Here is a 17,150-nt window from a genome sequence, read left to right on the forward strand (position 1 = left end):
ATAAATAGGTAACTACTTCTAGGAAAACTACTGACATAGAAAGTTGTATGTTACCGGCGTAATTACCAAATGCGAACTAACGTATAAATATGTAATAGTTTTTAAAGTTCAATAAATCTATAAGTTGTAGCTGATGACGTTTTCATAAGCTAATATTATACTTTTAAGTTCCCAAACGTTTCGGTTTAGGCCCTTCTAAAACGTAATCCCGGAGTCCCCCCCCCCCCCCTAGTTGTATTTTGGAAAAGATTTAGTTTTTGTACGACGTTTCTGAAACTCGATATTTGTATAGTTTGGAGGTCGGTGATCAAATTCGGTTTCAGGTGTCGAGACCATAGGAGCCGTTTTTCTCCGTCTTTTGGGGCTTCGGAAATTTAAAATTTGCGTTTTTCGGGGTTTCCGGTACGGACACTTAGATTTCGGGAGCGGTGAGCCTTTTTTCGTAGTCGGACGTTATAGAAGACTTTGCGCCGTATCGATGGATACCAAGATCGAGGTTATCCCACTTTTGGTTCGGGAGTTATGATTTTTCAAGTGTTTTTTGTACTTAAAAAATTACGTAGTTACGTGTATTTTGGATTTTAGGTTTTCGTTTGATCAGTACGAAACTCGAGATTCCTGTCTTTTGGTGTACGAGGATTTAAAAAGGCTCTATGGTTGAAGTACGTGCGACCATTATTTCGCCCGTAATCGGAGAAGCAAAAAGTTGAAAAACGCAATATGTGATTATTCGTATAACCAGACGTTTCCTTATGGTATACGTATGTATGACGTTTTAAGTAATAATTGTTTTGAACTTTTTTTCACATTTATTCTAGTAGGCGTGTTGCTTATTATTTATTAATGTAAATCGATAGGCATATAAGAATAAAATATTAAAACCTATAAAATAATAGGTCAATTAACTCTAATATAATATTTGAGGTAACAAGTAACAACACAAAATTGGATGTACATCAAAAAAATTAGCTCCTTTAATATGGGTCGTATCGTTTTGAAATCTTTGAGGTACAATGCAGTGACATCTCTAGATCAAATTTCTGTTCTCGAAAAAGCCAAGTCTCGTATTTAAGTTTGAGAAATTGGTAAAACTAAATTTCCCGCTAATTTTTTTTTTAAAAAATTCAAATTTTGATCACAACATTTACCCCCTTAATAGTAGAGTTAATAAACTTTTAAAAACTGGTAACTGGTCTAGAGACGTTTCTGCTTCGATCCTCGAAAGTTTCAAAAAGATCGTACTTTTTTTGAAGGATTTAGTTTTTTCAAAATCGTAATATATTGAGAAAACCTAAAACCTACAATATTGATCGTATCGTCTTGAAATCTTCGAGGTTCAATGCAGTGACCCCTCTAGATCCAATATCTGTTCTTAAAAAATCACGTATCGACCCTAAGGCTGGATAATTGACAAAAGAAAATTTCCAGCCAATTTTTTTTTTGAACAATTGAAAATGTTGAACCTTAACTTACCCCCTTAATATTTGAGTTAAAAAAACTTTTACCAGATGACAAATGAACTACGCATGCTTCTGCTTCGATCCTCGTAGGTTTCATTAAGATAGGACTTTTATTGAAGGATTTAGGTTTTTAAATAGGTTTTTCAAATTCGTATTTTATTGAAAACCTAAATCATTCAATATAAGTGCTATCGTTATGAAACCTTCAAGGATCGAAGCAGTCAACCCTCGAGATCAAATTTCTATTCTCAAAAAAGTCGCGTACCGACCTTAAGTTTGAAAAATTACAAAAGAAAATTTCCCGCCAATTTCATTTTTGAATAATTCAAATTTTGAACATGTAATTTACCCCCTTAATAATTGAGTTAATAACCTTTTAAAAACTGGAAACTGGTCTAAGGTTGTTTCTGCTTCAAACCTTGAAGGTTTCATAAAGATAGGAATTTTATTGAAGGATTTGGTTTTTTCAAAATCGTAATATATCAAGAAAACCTAAAAACTTCAATATTGTTCGTATCGTCTTGAAATCTCCGAGGTTCAATGCAGTGATACCTCTAGATCAAATTTCTGTTCTAAAAAAAGCTGCGTCTCGTATTTAAGTTTGAGAAATTGGCAAAACAAAATTTCCCGCCATTTTTTTTGGTTTTGAAAATTCAAATTTCGATCACAACATTTACCCCATTAACAATTGAGTTAATACACTTTTAAAAACTGGGAACTAGTCTAGGCACGCTTCTGCTTCGAACCTTGAAGGTTTCATAAAGATAGGACTTTTATTGAAGGATTTAAATTTTTTAATATGTTTTTCAAATTCTTATTATATATATATTCAATATAAGTCCTTTCTTTAATAATAGCAGTATTTCCTATTTAACAAGTTTTTGAGACCAAAAGATTTACAACATCTAGGCATATTTTAAATGATACTTATATTTACATTTTTATAAATCTTGTATTAACAATATTTTTATGTTTTGATACAAGTAATAATAAACATTATTTAAATAGCTTTTCAAAATTATACACATAATATCAGAATACTAGCACAGTTTAGTAACTTTAATAGAAATTAAATTAATTAATTTATAGTTACTTTTAGTTATGTAAGTGAACATCATAAGCAAACCCCTAACTCTCAAAACCATAAGTAATAATTCATTGAACCAGTGAAATATAAATTATTCTCAATTGTATTTTATCAAGTATAGTACTAAGATTACGAAAAATGTAGTAAATGTTTTTAGTTACCACCTAGGTAACAGTAAAAGTGTTTTTAAAAAATATTTATAAACAAAATATGATGTAATATAAAATAATGAAAAAAACATAATAGGTACTTAATTTTTAAAACCACCCTAGGTAACAGTACAAGGAAAATAAAATACACGTCACTAGATAATAATTAGAAAAGTAATTTCAATTTTCAAGTTTCAAAGTACCTACTAAGGCACAGTGCATTTATAAAAACTGAATCTTCGATTGAATAATTTGAGGTAGTTTGAAAAGTTTGGGAACCGCTGAGTTAAGCTCTAGGTAGCACAATTATTTTTGGAGTTGCAACTAAATAGTAAATAATTAAAATCAATTTCAAACAAGTTTTGGAAAAACTATTGAGAATTTCGGAAAATGACCTCTAGGCCTTAACTTACATTTTAACAATTATTAATTCATCATTGCTTTCAAATTTAAATTCATCTATACTTTAAACCATACGCCTATAAACTAACTATGCATAGAACAGGTACATCAAGGATGATGCAAAAGGAGAATGCAGACATGCATTTAGTTACAGGTATAACATTGAAGGGTAACAAAAGTCAATAATATTTTTTAATATAAAAAAGTAATATAATATTAAGTTTGATAAATAATAAATATATCATAGTATTATTGTAATTTGTCAAAATATCATAATTATATAAATATATATTTATTCATCATGGTGTTGAAATGAAGTTAACAGTAAAAAATGAATTAACAGGGGTCAGCCATTGTCCATATTTCTTACAAACACAAATATTACTGAAAAAGTGACAGTAAATTTATGTTTGCTCATAAAATATAGGTACTTATATACATTGTCCCTTAATATGGACTATATTGTATATGTGTTATACAGCATTATCTTTATAAGGAGAAAAGAATACCCATTTTGTTATGTACTAGAAAATCCCTATGTAGTACCTTCTATTAATTGTGTATTTATTTGAGTGAATAAAGTAGTCTGTCTGGTCTGTTGATAGTCACCAAACGTGGAAGTGTGTTTAAATAGTATAGTCTGGAGTACATGTTTAAATCCAATAAAGGTATCGAAATTATGGGGTTAAATATTTTATACACTTATCTTTCTTTATGTTATAACACTTAATTATTGCAAATTGCATTACACTTAAATTTATTTTTTCTAAATATACCAATAAATTATAAATACTGAATAGATTGATACAGTTAATACATTTTAAAAACAAGAAATTGTCACACAACAAAATTAAACCTTAAACAACTAAAAACTATGAATAATTTGAAAGGTTAGGAATTAAAATAAATTTAAAGTACTTATTTTATTTTTTTAGTAAAAAAAAAAACCAAAATTAAAAACATTCATTGCCATTTAAATCATTTTAATAATGTAAAGAAAAATATCTTGTTGAAATAATACTGTCGATTTTGTACTACAATCCAGGCTGAAACAGAAATAAAATTGAATGATTCAGTGGCTTAATATGTTTAATCATATATTTAATACAGTAAGAATATGTACATAAATATAATTAGAATGAAGATTTAATAAAACTGTGAAGAAACTGCCTATTGCATGTAGCGATCTGCCATTTAGTTACATAATACCTATAACAAGTTTAGTTTATCTTTAATAAAAACAGAATTGTTAGTAATAATCATTGAATATACCTATTACCTACTGAAATACTTGTCCCAAAAAATAATTATGTTTACAAAGTATTTAAAAAACTATAAACATATCGATATAAGTAATAACTAATAAGTAACAACAAATATGAATTTTTATTTTTGTTTCTAAATATTATATAAATAAATAGTTTAGTTTCTTGCGTCAATATGAATTGTGGAATTGTAAAGTTAAAAATAATCAAATTAAATTTATTTTATGAATATCTACTAAAAATTTACTACAATAATATCCAAAGTAGTATTTAAATCTGAGAATAATTATAGGCATCATACATTCATACCTTTTCAATAAATGTAGTTATGTTTGTTTGGCACATTTAACATATTATTATATATTAAATTTATTTCTTATAGCACAGTAAGTATACTTTCATTAATATTAAAGCTGCATTTAACTCCAAAAATTTAAATAATAATACTAGTAATCGTGAGTATGTACCTACTGTGAAAGTGTGAAGTATAAAGCATAGAATAGAGGTTAAAGTTAAAGTATTGGTATAAAGTATAAAGTTAAAAGTATTAAAATTTAAATTTAAAATATGAATATTATATATTATGATTAATGATTATTGATCAATAAATGATAAAAACCTAACTTCACCGATTAAAAGCTAACTAAACAGGGTTTTATTTTATAGAAGGCAAAATTTCTCGCTATACATTTTTTCAATCATATGAAAAAGATTTTTATATTTTTGATTTATTCGCTGGTCAACGCCGCGGGAATTGGGATTTTTTCTAACTTTTGTAGGTTGGCATAAGCATTATTTTTTTTTTCTTATCAAGTTCGCTGTTATCAATTGTTATCAAAATCGGGAAAACTGTACCCGTCCCTCCATGGTACCACGGTCTTAGAAGATAACCTCGTGCGTGCGGTACCATATTTTAACGGATATGTTGTTCACACTGGTTCCCGGTTGTGCCGCATTTTCCATTTGCTTATCGGCCTGAAAATGAGTAATGACTAATGAACATAAATCTGAATCTGAAATTCTGAAATTATTATCACACAAATAAGAAGTCATACGATCACGAGTGATTCGCGACGCGACTTACGACTTTTCCCAGTCTCCCGTGTCCGTACTCACTACTCCGTGTGCCAGTAGAATTTTGAGCATTACTCGTTTAAACGTCTTTAGTGTCTTACTCAATTGAACCAACCATGGCCGAAGCAATGAGACAAACGGTTGCGTCGCTTTTGCAGGGCATCGAAAGGTATGTAAAGTCATTTGAGCGCATTGTTGGATCCGCACCTTTTCTAGTTCTTCGGCAAATTGCTCATGCATTTAATCGTTTGCTTTTAGATACAATCCCCAACATTTGTCTACGCTTGAACACTACGTGGAAGTACAGTCCCAAGAGAACACGTACGATCTAGAAGCGAACCTTGCAGTACTCAAAATATATCAATTTCATCACGAGTATAATTTGGATATCACTGTACAAATCATGCTGAAAGCGATCACCAACTTTCCTCATTCCGATTTTGTGCTGTGCAAATGTCTGTTGAATGAAAAATTGGTAAGCAATATTTTGGTTGCATTCATCCTTATTTTTATTTTACCATATTGATTGTTCACAGGGAGTAGGACACTTTTAGATTTTAAGGTTAGACAATTCAATCAAATTTAATTAATTTTTAGATATTGATAGGTAGAAATTATAATACCAGTCTATTCAGTTTACGAATGAACCGGGCGGCGACCAAAAACATATTTATCAATGCATAAAAGGCCTCTTGACGATTGTAGCCTGGGTAATTGCGTCCATTAAAAAATATACAGATGCAATCAAGACACGTTTTTGGCTATTACCAGTGCTTTCTTAAACTAAATAGACTATAATAAGTTATGTTATTTTGATGTGCTATCGATATTAATCATTCAATTTATTTTTAACTTATAACACCAATAACCAAATCAGAACTTAACTCATTAAAAAAAAATTATTCATCGAGTCATAGTTAAAAATATAGAAATTAATATAACAAATAATTGTATACATTGTACATATACTGATATACATTATAAAAGATGTATAATGCAAGTATATATTATGTATTTTTGTTTTTATGTGCTGACTACTGACTACTATCTACCTATTTATTTATTGAATTTCTATAATAATTTAGTGTCAAGAAGCTCCACTAAGCCAAGTATTGTTCTTGGCTGATCTATTGGAAAACTGCAACTTCAAAGAATTTTGGTATAATGTTCATTCCACACCTGAACTGTATGCTAAGGTCAATGGGTTTTTAGATTCTGTGCGCAAGTTTGTGTGTCATGTGATTGGCATAACATTTCAGTCTATTGAAAAACATAATCTTATGGAGTTACTGGGAGGTGTTGATGGTATGTAATAACCAATTATATTCATATTCAATTTAATATAATAATTAATACTCATGCTTTTTAACAGATGCTGCTTTAAAACATTGGATACTAAAATACAATTGGAAGGAATTGGATAACAAATACATATTTGTGGCAAATCAAGACGAAAATATCAAAACAAAAAATATTACTGAAAAGATTGATTATGAAAATATTTTGGGTGTTATGGCAAGTTGTCGTTAATTTCTAAAAGTTGTAAATTCAAAATACATTTTTATACCAATACTTAAAACATGTTTATTAACAATAAATAATTGGATTATCTTGGATTATATTATTTTATTGGAATGATTTAAGTATGTTTACTCTTCATTTCTAATTCCATAACTAGGTACTGAATTATCAGCTTAATTTTATGTTAAAACTAAGTTTATAACAACCATGAATCTATTTAAAATTTTAAAAACAAAGTGTATATAGTAGGATAATAATGTTAAATAAGATATAAATTAATGTAGAAAATCATCTGAGCAATGTCTGTTTAACTTTAACTAGTTGCTGCGAAAAATTAGAGAATTTTCATGTGGTTTTAGAAATTCTTCAATTATTGCTTCAACCATTTCATTCAAAATACTTTTCAATCTATTAACATCACTAAAAAAAAATTTACAATCATGATTAGTTAAATCGTAAAAAAATTTTTAATTAAATTAAATTAAATTTGCTTTACGAAGAGTTTTCAGGATCACTGCATAATTCAGCATAATATTTAATTTTGGGTTCTGTTCCACTTGTTCGTAATGTAGCAATTAAACCATTGTCAAAATTAAATGTTATCATTTGAGATGACTTTGATACAGACAATATTGGTTTATGATCTATTGTACTGGAATCATATCCAGTTGTCATGTCTCGAACTGATTTGATGGAATATCGTCCTCCAAGAATGGATTTCGGATACTGTAAAAATGAAACAATTAATTCAAACCTTCAACATATTATAAGTGACGTGTGATTAAACGTTACATTGTTTGGCTGGTTATTAATCTGCCTTATTGTTTCAAATATTTTCTTTATAGTCAGGCTATCATTGCATATAAAATACGAATTTACAGATAAATGCCAACCATATCTAAAACAAAATAAAATGGTTTTATTTACTGAGCAAACATTGAATTTTAAAGAAAACTGTTACTGTTTGTATATAAATTCTAAAGCCGAGGACAATGTACTATTTTCTTTTTCTAAATATATAGCTAGTTCTGCAATTTTAACAGCAGCAGATATTCCATCTTTATCCAAGACCTCACTGCCGCACATGTAACCAATAGATTCTTCGAACGCATAAATTACGTTGTATCCTTCAGCAGAGAGCTGATCGGCTCTATTACCCATCCACTTGAATCCAGTGAGTGTTTCCTAGGAGTTCAAACAAATTAATTGTATTATGTATGTTTTGTACATAAACCAAGATAATTAACTTAAGATATTAATCTTGGTTTGTAAAAAAAGTAATGCAAGTAACTTACTTCAAATCTGATGCCTTCAATTTTAGCCATAGATTTAAGTATAGCTGATGATACTGTGCTCGATAGTACAACCAATTTAGGATGTGTTTTACCGTGTATTTTTTTATACGAATGTATCACCCACCATCCTAACAAAGCACCAAGTTCATTTCCAGTAAATATTTTCCAGCCCTCACTACCTATACTAAAAATAAAATCTGTCTTATAAATTTTTTTAGTTGAGAATATTTTACAATAATTTAGTAATAATAGATTGTGTTACGGATGTTCTGCTACAGCCAATCTATCGGCATCAGGATCGTTAGCAATTATAATACGACTACAGTTGTTTTCAGCTGTTTCTATTGCCAATTTCAATGCACTTTTGCCTTCTTCTGGGTTTGGAAATGGAACCGTTGGAAATTCTGGGTTTGGATCTTTTTGTTGCTCAACAACTATCACTGGCTAAATAGCGTAATTCATAAATTATAATAGCTACTGCACCAAATAATTTTTAAACATATTATGTTCATGACATAAATGCATTGAATACAGTTTGGTTAATTTTCATAGATACTCACGTTGAATTTTGCATTTTCAAATACATTTTTTATATAAGGATAGCCTACGCCATGCATAGGTGTATATGTAAAAATTATATTTGTTTTCTTTTTATCCAAATTAGGAAACAACATTTTGTCAATAAAACTATTGTAATGTTTCTGCAAATCGATTAATGGATTAACTAACAAACTATTATTATAAATGTCTTCAGTATTCCAAACAACTTCGGGTTCTAAATGTTCAGTAATACTTTTTTGAATGTTTTTATCAACTGGAGATATGATCTGAAAATATATTTGAAAATGTATTCAAGTTGTAAGGTGACTAGTGGAATTACTAATATTCCTTAAAACTTACTAACTTGAGCACCATTATTCCAGAATACTTTATAACCGTTATCTTCTTTAGGGTTATGTGAAGCAGTCACCATTACTCCTCCACAACATTTGTATAACTTAATACCGAAAGCTACATATGGAGTTGGACAAACTTCATTCATAAGATATACTTTGATGGAATGTCTTAAAAAAACTTGTGATGTCAATTCAGCAAATCTAAATCAATTTGAAATGATTAATACAATTTACATAATGCAATTAATATACACTTTTTCTCTGCAACCTTTTACTATTATATCTTCCGTCGTATCCAATAATAATACCAGATGTTTTTAACGAATCCCCAAAGACGCTCAACATGTAATACAAAAGCCCTTGAGCAGATTGTACGACCACCAGATCATTCATACGTTTGAAACCAGGGCCCATCGCTGCTCTCAGGCCCGCTGTTCCAAATGACAGGCGACCATCAAACATGTTTTTTATTTTATCCACATTTTTCTGTGCGAATATTTCTGCTAGTTCAACAGAGTACTGTTGTGACTGAAAATTACAGCTATATAAATATAAGTACACAACGCAATTTGTTTCACAGCAATACTGTTCTAACTATAAAGCTCATACTTGATTCCACGAAAGCCAATTTTTCACCAGTAATTCTAAATATTCAGGCAGGAATGTTGTATCCATTTCTTTATATAGGTACGTACGTATTTTCAAGATGTAATTTTAAACTAATGGCTATAAGTTTCAACTTTTCACTGTTGTAATTTGTCTAGAGTTTGTAATTTTGTAAAATACAGTAGTCAATAATTGACTATTTTATTGTGTCATAGTCACTATAGCCTAGATAATGAAAATGGTTATTGTGATAAACATTATTATTATTTTTTAACAATACCCGATTATAATGAACGTACTTTACTTCATAATTGTGCTAAATTCTAAATTGATGGTACAATGAATTATATATCTGTAACCTGTGGTATAAATGTATAATCATTAATCAGTAATCACAGAAAAGATTTCATTTTTTCAAATTCACGACAATAATTACGAATGGATCATAGCAGGAAAAATGTCTCACTGTCCATGACGTCATTACGCCGTCTTGCCGTTTATCATTGTTGATAACAGTAGACAAGCATATTATACAAAACGCGTTTGCGGCATTTTTAAAAAAATGTATTTGAATAGTAAGTTTTTTTTTCTGTTTAAATAAGAAATTATTTAGTAAAGGTAGCTGATAAACCAAAATTATATATCAGCTACCTTTTTATATTAATTAATATATGGATTTTAAATACAATTCATAATATGTTGATATTGAGGTTAATACTAGTATTCATATTACCTATGTGTTACCAAAATGCATATATTTTGAATACCTTTTTATAAGCATTTATTACTCAGTTGTACCTATCACCATTGATTTTATAATATATTCATAGTATTTATAGTATTACTATTACCTATATATTATTATATATTATTAACAGAGATCCTGGGGATAGAAACATATCTATATGCTAAATGGTTGATAGATGTATATGGTCATCCTAGATCAGTGCTCTTTTTCTTTAGACTTTAAGCGTTTATGGAAAAAGTTTAAATGCTTAAATTTTAATACCTACCATTATTAATATTTTTCAAAAGTATATTAAAACATTAATTTACTATACATTATAATAATTTATCTGTGTGAAAAAGTACATGTAATTTTAGTATATACCTAATCTAAAAAAAACCATTAATAATTTTGATTAAGTGAGCCTTGACAGTTTTACATTAAATTTAGGGAGCCTCTTGACAAAAAAAAAATTGAGAATAACTGTACTAGATTATACTGTAAAATATCTAAATATATATAACTAGCGGTCCCAGTAAACAATCATGTTTGTAATGTTGCATTTCAATTTAAAAACTTCATATACATTTTTCACTGTTTAAAATCACATTTATTTTTATTTTTTCGAACACATCGTTTCAAAAATTATTAATTAATATATAATTTATTGGTATAGTATTAAATTAATTAATGAAATAAAACAAACACACCTACTATAATTATTAGTAATAATAATATATCTATGTATAAATTATTAAAATACAAAACGAACAAACGAAAAACGATTCTGAACAAAGACATCGTTAACTAATAAATAATATTGAGATTAAAGTAATTTATTTTACTATTAGACATTAGCACCTACAATAGTAGGTTAAAGTCATTTTTGCCCAAATAATAACATTTGAAAGTGTCATCGTGTCTATAAATTATAATAATATACTCTAAAAGTTTCATAAATCCGCGAATACTTACTATTTTTAAATTACAACAAAATAACTAAAATCGTTATTTTTGGTTTTAATATGTAATTTCGTCCAAATTTTAACTTATAATATCTGTAAAAAGTAACTGTGTTTATAATAGATTATTTAGATTTTTCGGTTACAATATGAACCAGGGGCGGACTGGGCCGGCGGGATACTGGGAACTTTCGCGGTGGGCCGCTACTCAAAAATGATTTGTTATTGCTATATAAATTATTATTAATATAGAAGATCGGTATAAATCGGTAGAAAATCGGTATAAATATGAATTATAAATATTTTTTATTTTCATACCATGACGCGTGTGTGAAAAATTGTTTATAGTAAGTATTTAAGACGTTAGATTTCAGGTTCGGCTGATTGTGCACCTGCCTCACTCTTCAGCATCAATGCATCAGAAATTATTATTTATAATTAGGCCACGGATTTAAATATAAACTGCATTTTCTGAATTTTCTAAACATTGCTTTCCAAGCAAAGAATTCGTTTCATATATTATCAACGAATTGAAAAATGAAATAAGAACATTTATATGGGTTGAAGTCAATATTATAAAAACTTATTAAAAAAAAATTAAATACAATTAAATAAAGGTAATTTTTTTAAATTATATTTCTATTTTTTTACGTACCCATTATGTTTGATACTATAACTTCGGTCTTCAGTTAACACTTGCCAATATGGAATTACTGTCGAAGTTTTTTATTTTAAAATATTAAATAGCATCTGATTGACTGATGTGCTATAATGAAACTCAAAATATAACGAATACACTACCTATACACCTATCTAAATTCTATTTTATATTCGTTTAAATTGGACTTTTAATTTTTCTGGACATTTTATTAAGCTACGAATTTATTTAGTTATTTTGTTATTAAGGTAATACATATTAATTAATAGGTATTTCTTAAAATTTTTTTATTATTTTATTCGAAACATTATTTTTAAATATTGGGATCAATAAAACTATTTTTATTCAATTACTATTTTATATCAATTAGAATTTGCTAATAAACCAAGTAATAAATGAATGGTTACCAAGTAAAAAAAACCGTTATCTACATTATAAGTTTGAATTCAATTTTCCGCATTTGCATCTAGTAGAAACAAATAAATGATTTTTTGAAGACAATGTAAAAATATCCATCATCCATCGGTTAGGACCATATTATATATATTTTCTATGATTAGGACGGTGAGGTTATAATTATTATAAATAATCTATGGCAAATGACAATCGTCTGAGACGAACAGCGATTTCAATACGTACTCACATATTTCGTTCCATTCTGGTTATTGAACTATTTGAACTAGGTGCCTATTGGCTATTTTTATAAATGCCATTAATCTCAATACTTCCAGACTGAACTTTTGGATCGGATATATGAAGACGCGCGCTGCATTTTCCTTGGCGGAGATGCACAGCTCTGACACTATAGACAATATTATATACACTCGAAGGGAACGCGTTTCGCCGGAAGAATAAATAATTACGTAAGTTTTGTCCTTCTACTCTGTTGAAGCGGTAGACCTAATGTAAATATTTATTGTCAGACAAACTTATATAACCGCTAGACGTAGAGTAATTTTTAAAACCCAGTTGTTATAGGTGTGCAAAAATTATGAAAAATACCTTAAATTATAATACTTTGCCTACAACTGTTAATTTATTGTTATAGTAGAATAATTTTTAAAATTTGAAATCAATGATTAGGCAATGATTTTATAAGTAGGAAGGTAGGTTTTTATACCTACCTAATAAAATAAGAAAATACATAATGTTATGAACGCCACCGTATATGCCCGTGATGTTCTGTTATATTTTATATTGTGTCCTTGGTTGTATCCAAAGACGACAATTTGTTGAAAACCGTTCTCTGTGTAGCGGGTGATAATCAAATGTTGATAGTTTATTATTAAAAAGAATACACGATTTGATTTAAATAAGAATACTTTACTTTATTAATTTTAACCATGTAATTTATATATTAGAAGCACACTACTTAACTCGAATGAGTCGGGTTCTAGACTGAATTGCCGACAGGACCGATACAATAGTCTTGTCGTGCAAAAGCAAAATATCTCAGATAAAACGCCTACATACAGGCGTTATTATACTCTGATAAACAAGCGTCACTATAGTCTACATGATATATAGTGGTGGGCATATAACACCCCCCGGGTTAGACGGAAGATCATTATCCTACTTCTAAACAATTATTTTGGGTAATGATTTTCCTTTTCTTATTTTAAGTTCTACTTGATTTTGTTCATTTTTTTCCGTCGAACTCGGTTGATTTACATTGATATTTTTAATTTTCTTAAAATTAAATATTTTTCTTATTATGATAATTGACAGTATAATTATTAGTAAGCAACATAGTGTTATTAAACCAATTACATAATAATTTATATAAATTGAAGATTGCTTATAATCTAAATTATCTTTTGGGATAGTGACTTCATTATCATCTTTATACTTTGAAAATACCATTTCTGGAGATACAAATTCTTTTATTGTGTTAGCATCGTGTATATATTTAGTTAAATTTATAGTTGGTATGAAGTCTGATTTTAATTCTGAATAAATTGTTCTAAACGGAATCATGCGATAACCTCCTGAAATTGCGGAACATTGTTCGCTCAGTGATAATATTCCTGATCCAGTTAATACTTCTGTAATTGAATCTTTATTGGAACACGTTACAACTAAATTTTGCTTTGTTACCGTGAAAATCCACGAATTTGATGACATAAGCTTATGAAAAATCCCATGTTTAAATGAAGTGTATTTTATTTTACAAAAATCTGCTAATTCTGTTATATCTGAATAAGAAATTAAATTTATTTCACATTCGTTTGATGTCACTACCCTTTTGGCTAAAAGGTTTTTACAAATTTTAAAACGGTTTGTATCAGTACACAAACTAACATCGTTTTCGCTTAAGTTAATAAAATATTCCTGATCAATAGTTATGGCTATAAACTTAAACCTAGGTTGTATAAACATAAATCTCTTATCTTCTATATAATATACTGGGTTTGGTAGAACATTATATAGTTTATACATGTTACTTAATACTAAAGGAATCGTATTGATGAATATAATTAAATCATTACTTTTAACGATTGTAGTTTGTATTATTCTATACAGTTCAGACATACCAGATACATCTAATTTTACAGGAATGTTTAAGTCAGGTGGAAGATTTAATTTAATTAATTTCATTTCATCTAATAATTGATTTGATGATATTACTAAAGGGTGTAATTTCCCATACATAGCCGAATGTAAGATTTGAATAATTTTTCCTACTTCTAAAGCATATTGGTTATATATTAAATTTAAATTTATAATTTGATTTTCCAATATAATTTTGATATTTTCATCACTAAACTCTTCTCGTTCTGATAAAATAAAACGGCGAATTTGTCTTATGTTATTTTGTATTTCCGTCGTTGCGTCTATAGTTGGTTTATTGATCATTATTGCATTATTAGTATTCGCAGGAGTAATTATTAATTTACTTTCTGCCAAATTTTGAGATTTCTGTCCATTTTTTACCATTGTTCTGATATTTGAATATAATTTGTAAACATCTTCTATTTTTATAGACCCGAACAGAGTATATATAATTTCTTTTATACCGTTTGCTACATTGCGTTTATGTTTTGAATGATCCTGTTCTTCAATTATTTGGACTAGTTTGTTAGTCTCAAATTCAAATTCGTTCAAAACTTTTTCTGATGTAGTCTTAAACAATGAACAAATTTCAGATGTATAAAATTTCTTTTTTAAGCATAATAAACTGCATTCATCTGAAAAACTTTCGGTCGCTTCATTGCAAAGTGCTAGAGTTTCTTTCTGAAAATTTTTGATTTCCAAATAATGTGCCTGATAAATGGACACATTTAAATATACTGCTATCTCCCAATTTGCAGCTGTTGTATGCATGTCGGAGATGTAGTCGAAGTAGATTCCTGGTGATTCTTTTGCATACGAGATGTTGTACAAGGGTTCTGTTTTAATAAGTGATTCCATCATACATATTATTCTGAAACACCATTGTGTATTATTTGACTACAAGTTCATATGTGAAATACATTATATTATTATTATTTTTATTTTTATTTTTTTTTTATTTTATGTTATCTATGTATCATTACCACTATTATAATAATCATTTATATATAAATATATTATCTTTTTTTTTTTACGGAAAACACGGCTTAAGTTCGTTTATGTGTATTTTCACTTCTTTTCGTTCTTTTTGTATTATGACATTTTCATTGTCTTCTAATTGAGTAACCGAATACGGTCCAAGCCATTTAGGACTTAATTTGCCTTTCGGTTGGTGATTTTTTATCCAAACTCGATCTCCTACATTGAAGTTAATTTCATGTCGATTTTGATCATATGTTTCTTTGGATTTTTCCTTACTTAATAATATGTTTTCTCGAGCTTGTTTGTGTGACTCTTGAAGTTTTTGTTTCAACTCGAAGACATAATCTTCGTAGTTGTATCTAGGTTGAGGAGTTCTACTTAATGTATGTGGTATTGAACAAGGGAATCCATATATTAGTTCGTATGGTTGGTGTTTGGTTGTTGTATGTACTGTGGTGTTGTACACAAACATTGCATACGGAACATAGTCATCCCAGTCATCAAGATGTTTATCGACATAATGTCGAAGATAAGCAGCTAACGTCTGATGTGACCTTTCAAGTCCACCATTAGATTGAGGATGATATGATGTCGTGTGTAGTTTATCTATTTGCAATAGCTTACAACAGGCAGCAAATATTTTACCCATAAATTCTGTACCACAATCTGTTAAGATTGACTCCGGTATTCCATGTTGGCATACAAAACCTTCAACGAACGCCTTCGATACCGAATTTGCATCGTGAGATACTAACGGATATGCAGCCGAAAACTTCGTCAAATCGTCTTGTAGTGTCAATATATAATTATTTCTTTTTTTAGACGTGGTAATTGGTCCAACAATATCTAGGAATATACGTTCAAAGGGTTTGGAAGATGTAGTTGTTATAACCATAGGTTGTTTGACGGTTTTATTAAGAGTTTTATTTCGCTGGCATGATTGACATGACGATATAAAATTTTGTACATCTTTTTTCAATCCTTTCCATGTATGTTGTTGTTTTATTCTTTTGATTGTTCTGGAAATTCCTTGATGGCCTCCTAGTGGTGAATTGTGAAATTCTTCGATAATCTTATATTTATCTTCTTCTGTATATGTGTTATCAATGAACACTAGTACTTTGGTTTCAGAGCCTTTAAAATGGAATCGAATCATTGTGCGTATTTCAGACCAATCTAATTGATCTATTCCACAAGCTATTTTTGGTAATGCAAGTTTTTTTATTTTATTTGTATCGCAGAAAGTTCGCAAATTTTTTAAAGTTAAAAACATTGTTTTATTAGAAGGCTTCTGCCAATGTTTTTCTTTTGTAATTAGGTAAAGAATAGTTCTCCCATTTACTTGTAAAGAAGCTATTTCTGTTACCTGTTTATTTTGATTTTTTAGCTGTTTAATTTGACCATATTTTCTTCTGAATTCGAGACCTATCCCTTTTTTCATACAAAAATCTTGAGAAACACAATGTCCTAATGCATATTCGTCTGCAGCATCGAATAAATTACCCGCTGTTTCA

At 28.7% G+C, this 17,150-nt stretch overlaps 2 protein-coding genes across 2 annotated transcripts; one reads left to right on the forward strand and one right to left on the reverse strand.

Annotated features, from left to right (window-relative positions):
• Positions 1 to 5,350: 5,350 nt before the first annotated feature.
• Positions 5,351 to 7,056, forward strand: LOC132950864 (eukaryotic translation initiation factor 3 subunit K). Its single transcript, XM_061022459.1, has 4 exons — positions 5,351 to 5,606; positions 5,696 to 5,912; positions 6,523 to 6,742; positions 6,810 to 7,056. Exons 1-4 carry the CDS (start codon positions 5,554 to 5,556, stop codon positions 6,965 to 6,967), a joined length of 648 nt encoding a protein of 215 aa, XP_060878442.1. The 5' UTR covers positions 5,351 to 5,553; the 3' UTR covers positions 6,968 to 7,056.
• Positions 7,035 to 10,206, reverse strand: LOC132950863 (phosphopentomutase). Its single transcript, XM_061022458.1, has 11 exons — positions 10,055 to 10,206; positions 9,759 to 9,980; positions 9,418 to 9,677; positions 9,158 to 9,350; positions 8,814 to 9,080; positions 8,516 to 8,697; positions 8,254 to 8,437; positions 7,920 to 8,143; positions 7,751 to 7,856; positions 7,455 to 7,684; positions 7,035 to 7,378 (listed from the first exon to the last, which is right to left on the reverse strand). The coding sequence occupies exons 2-11, from the start codon at positions 9,822 to 9,824 to the stop codon at positions 7,276 to 7,278; spliced, it is 1,815 nt and encodes a 604-aa protein (XP_060878441.1). The 5' UTR covers positions 9,825 to 9,980; positions 10,055 to 10,206; the 3' UTR covers positions 7,035 to 7,275.
• Between the last annotated feature and the right edge of the window lie 6,944 nt (positions 10,207 to 17,150).

This window comes from Metopolophium dirhodum, chromosome 8 (genome assembly GCF_019925205.1).
Source record: "Metopolophium dirhodum isolate CAU chromosome 8, ASM1992520v1, whole genome shotgun sequence".
Taxonomy (NCBI): domain Eukaryota; kingdom Metazoa; phylum Arthropoda; class Insecta; order Hemiptera; family Aphididae; genus Metopolophium; species Metopolophium dirhodum.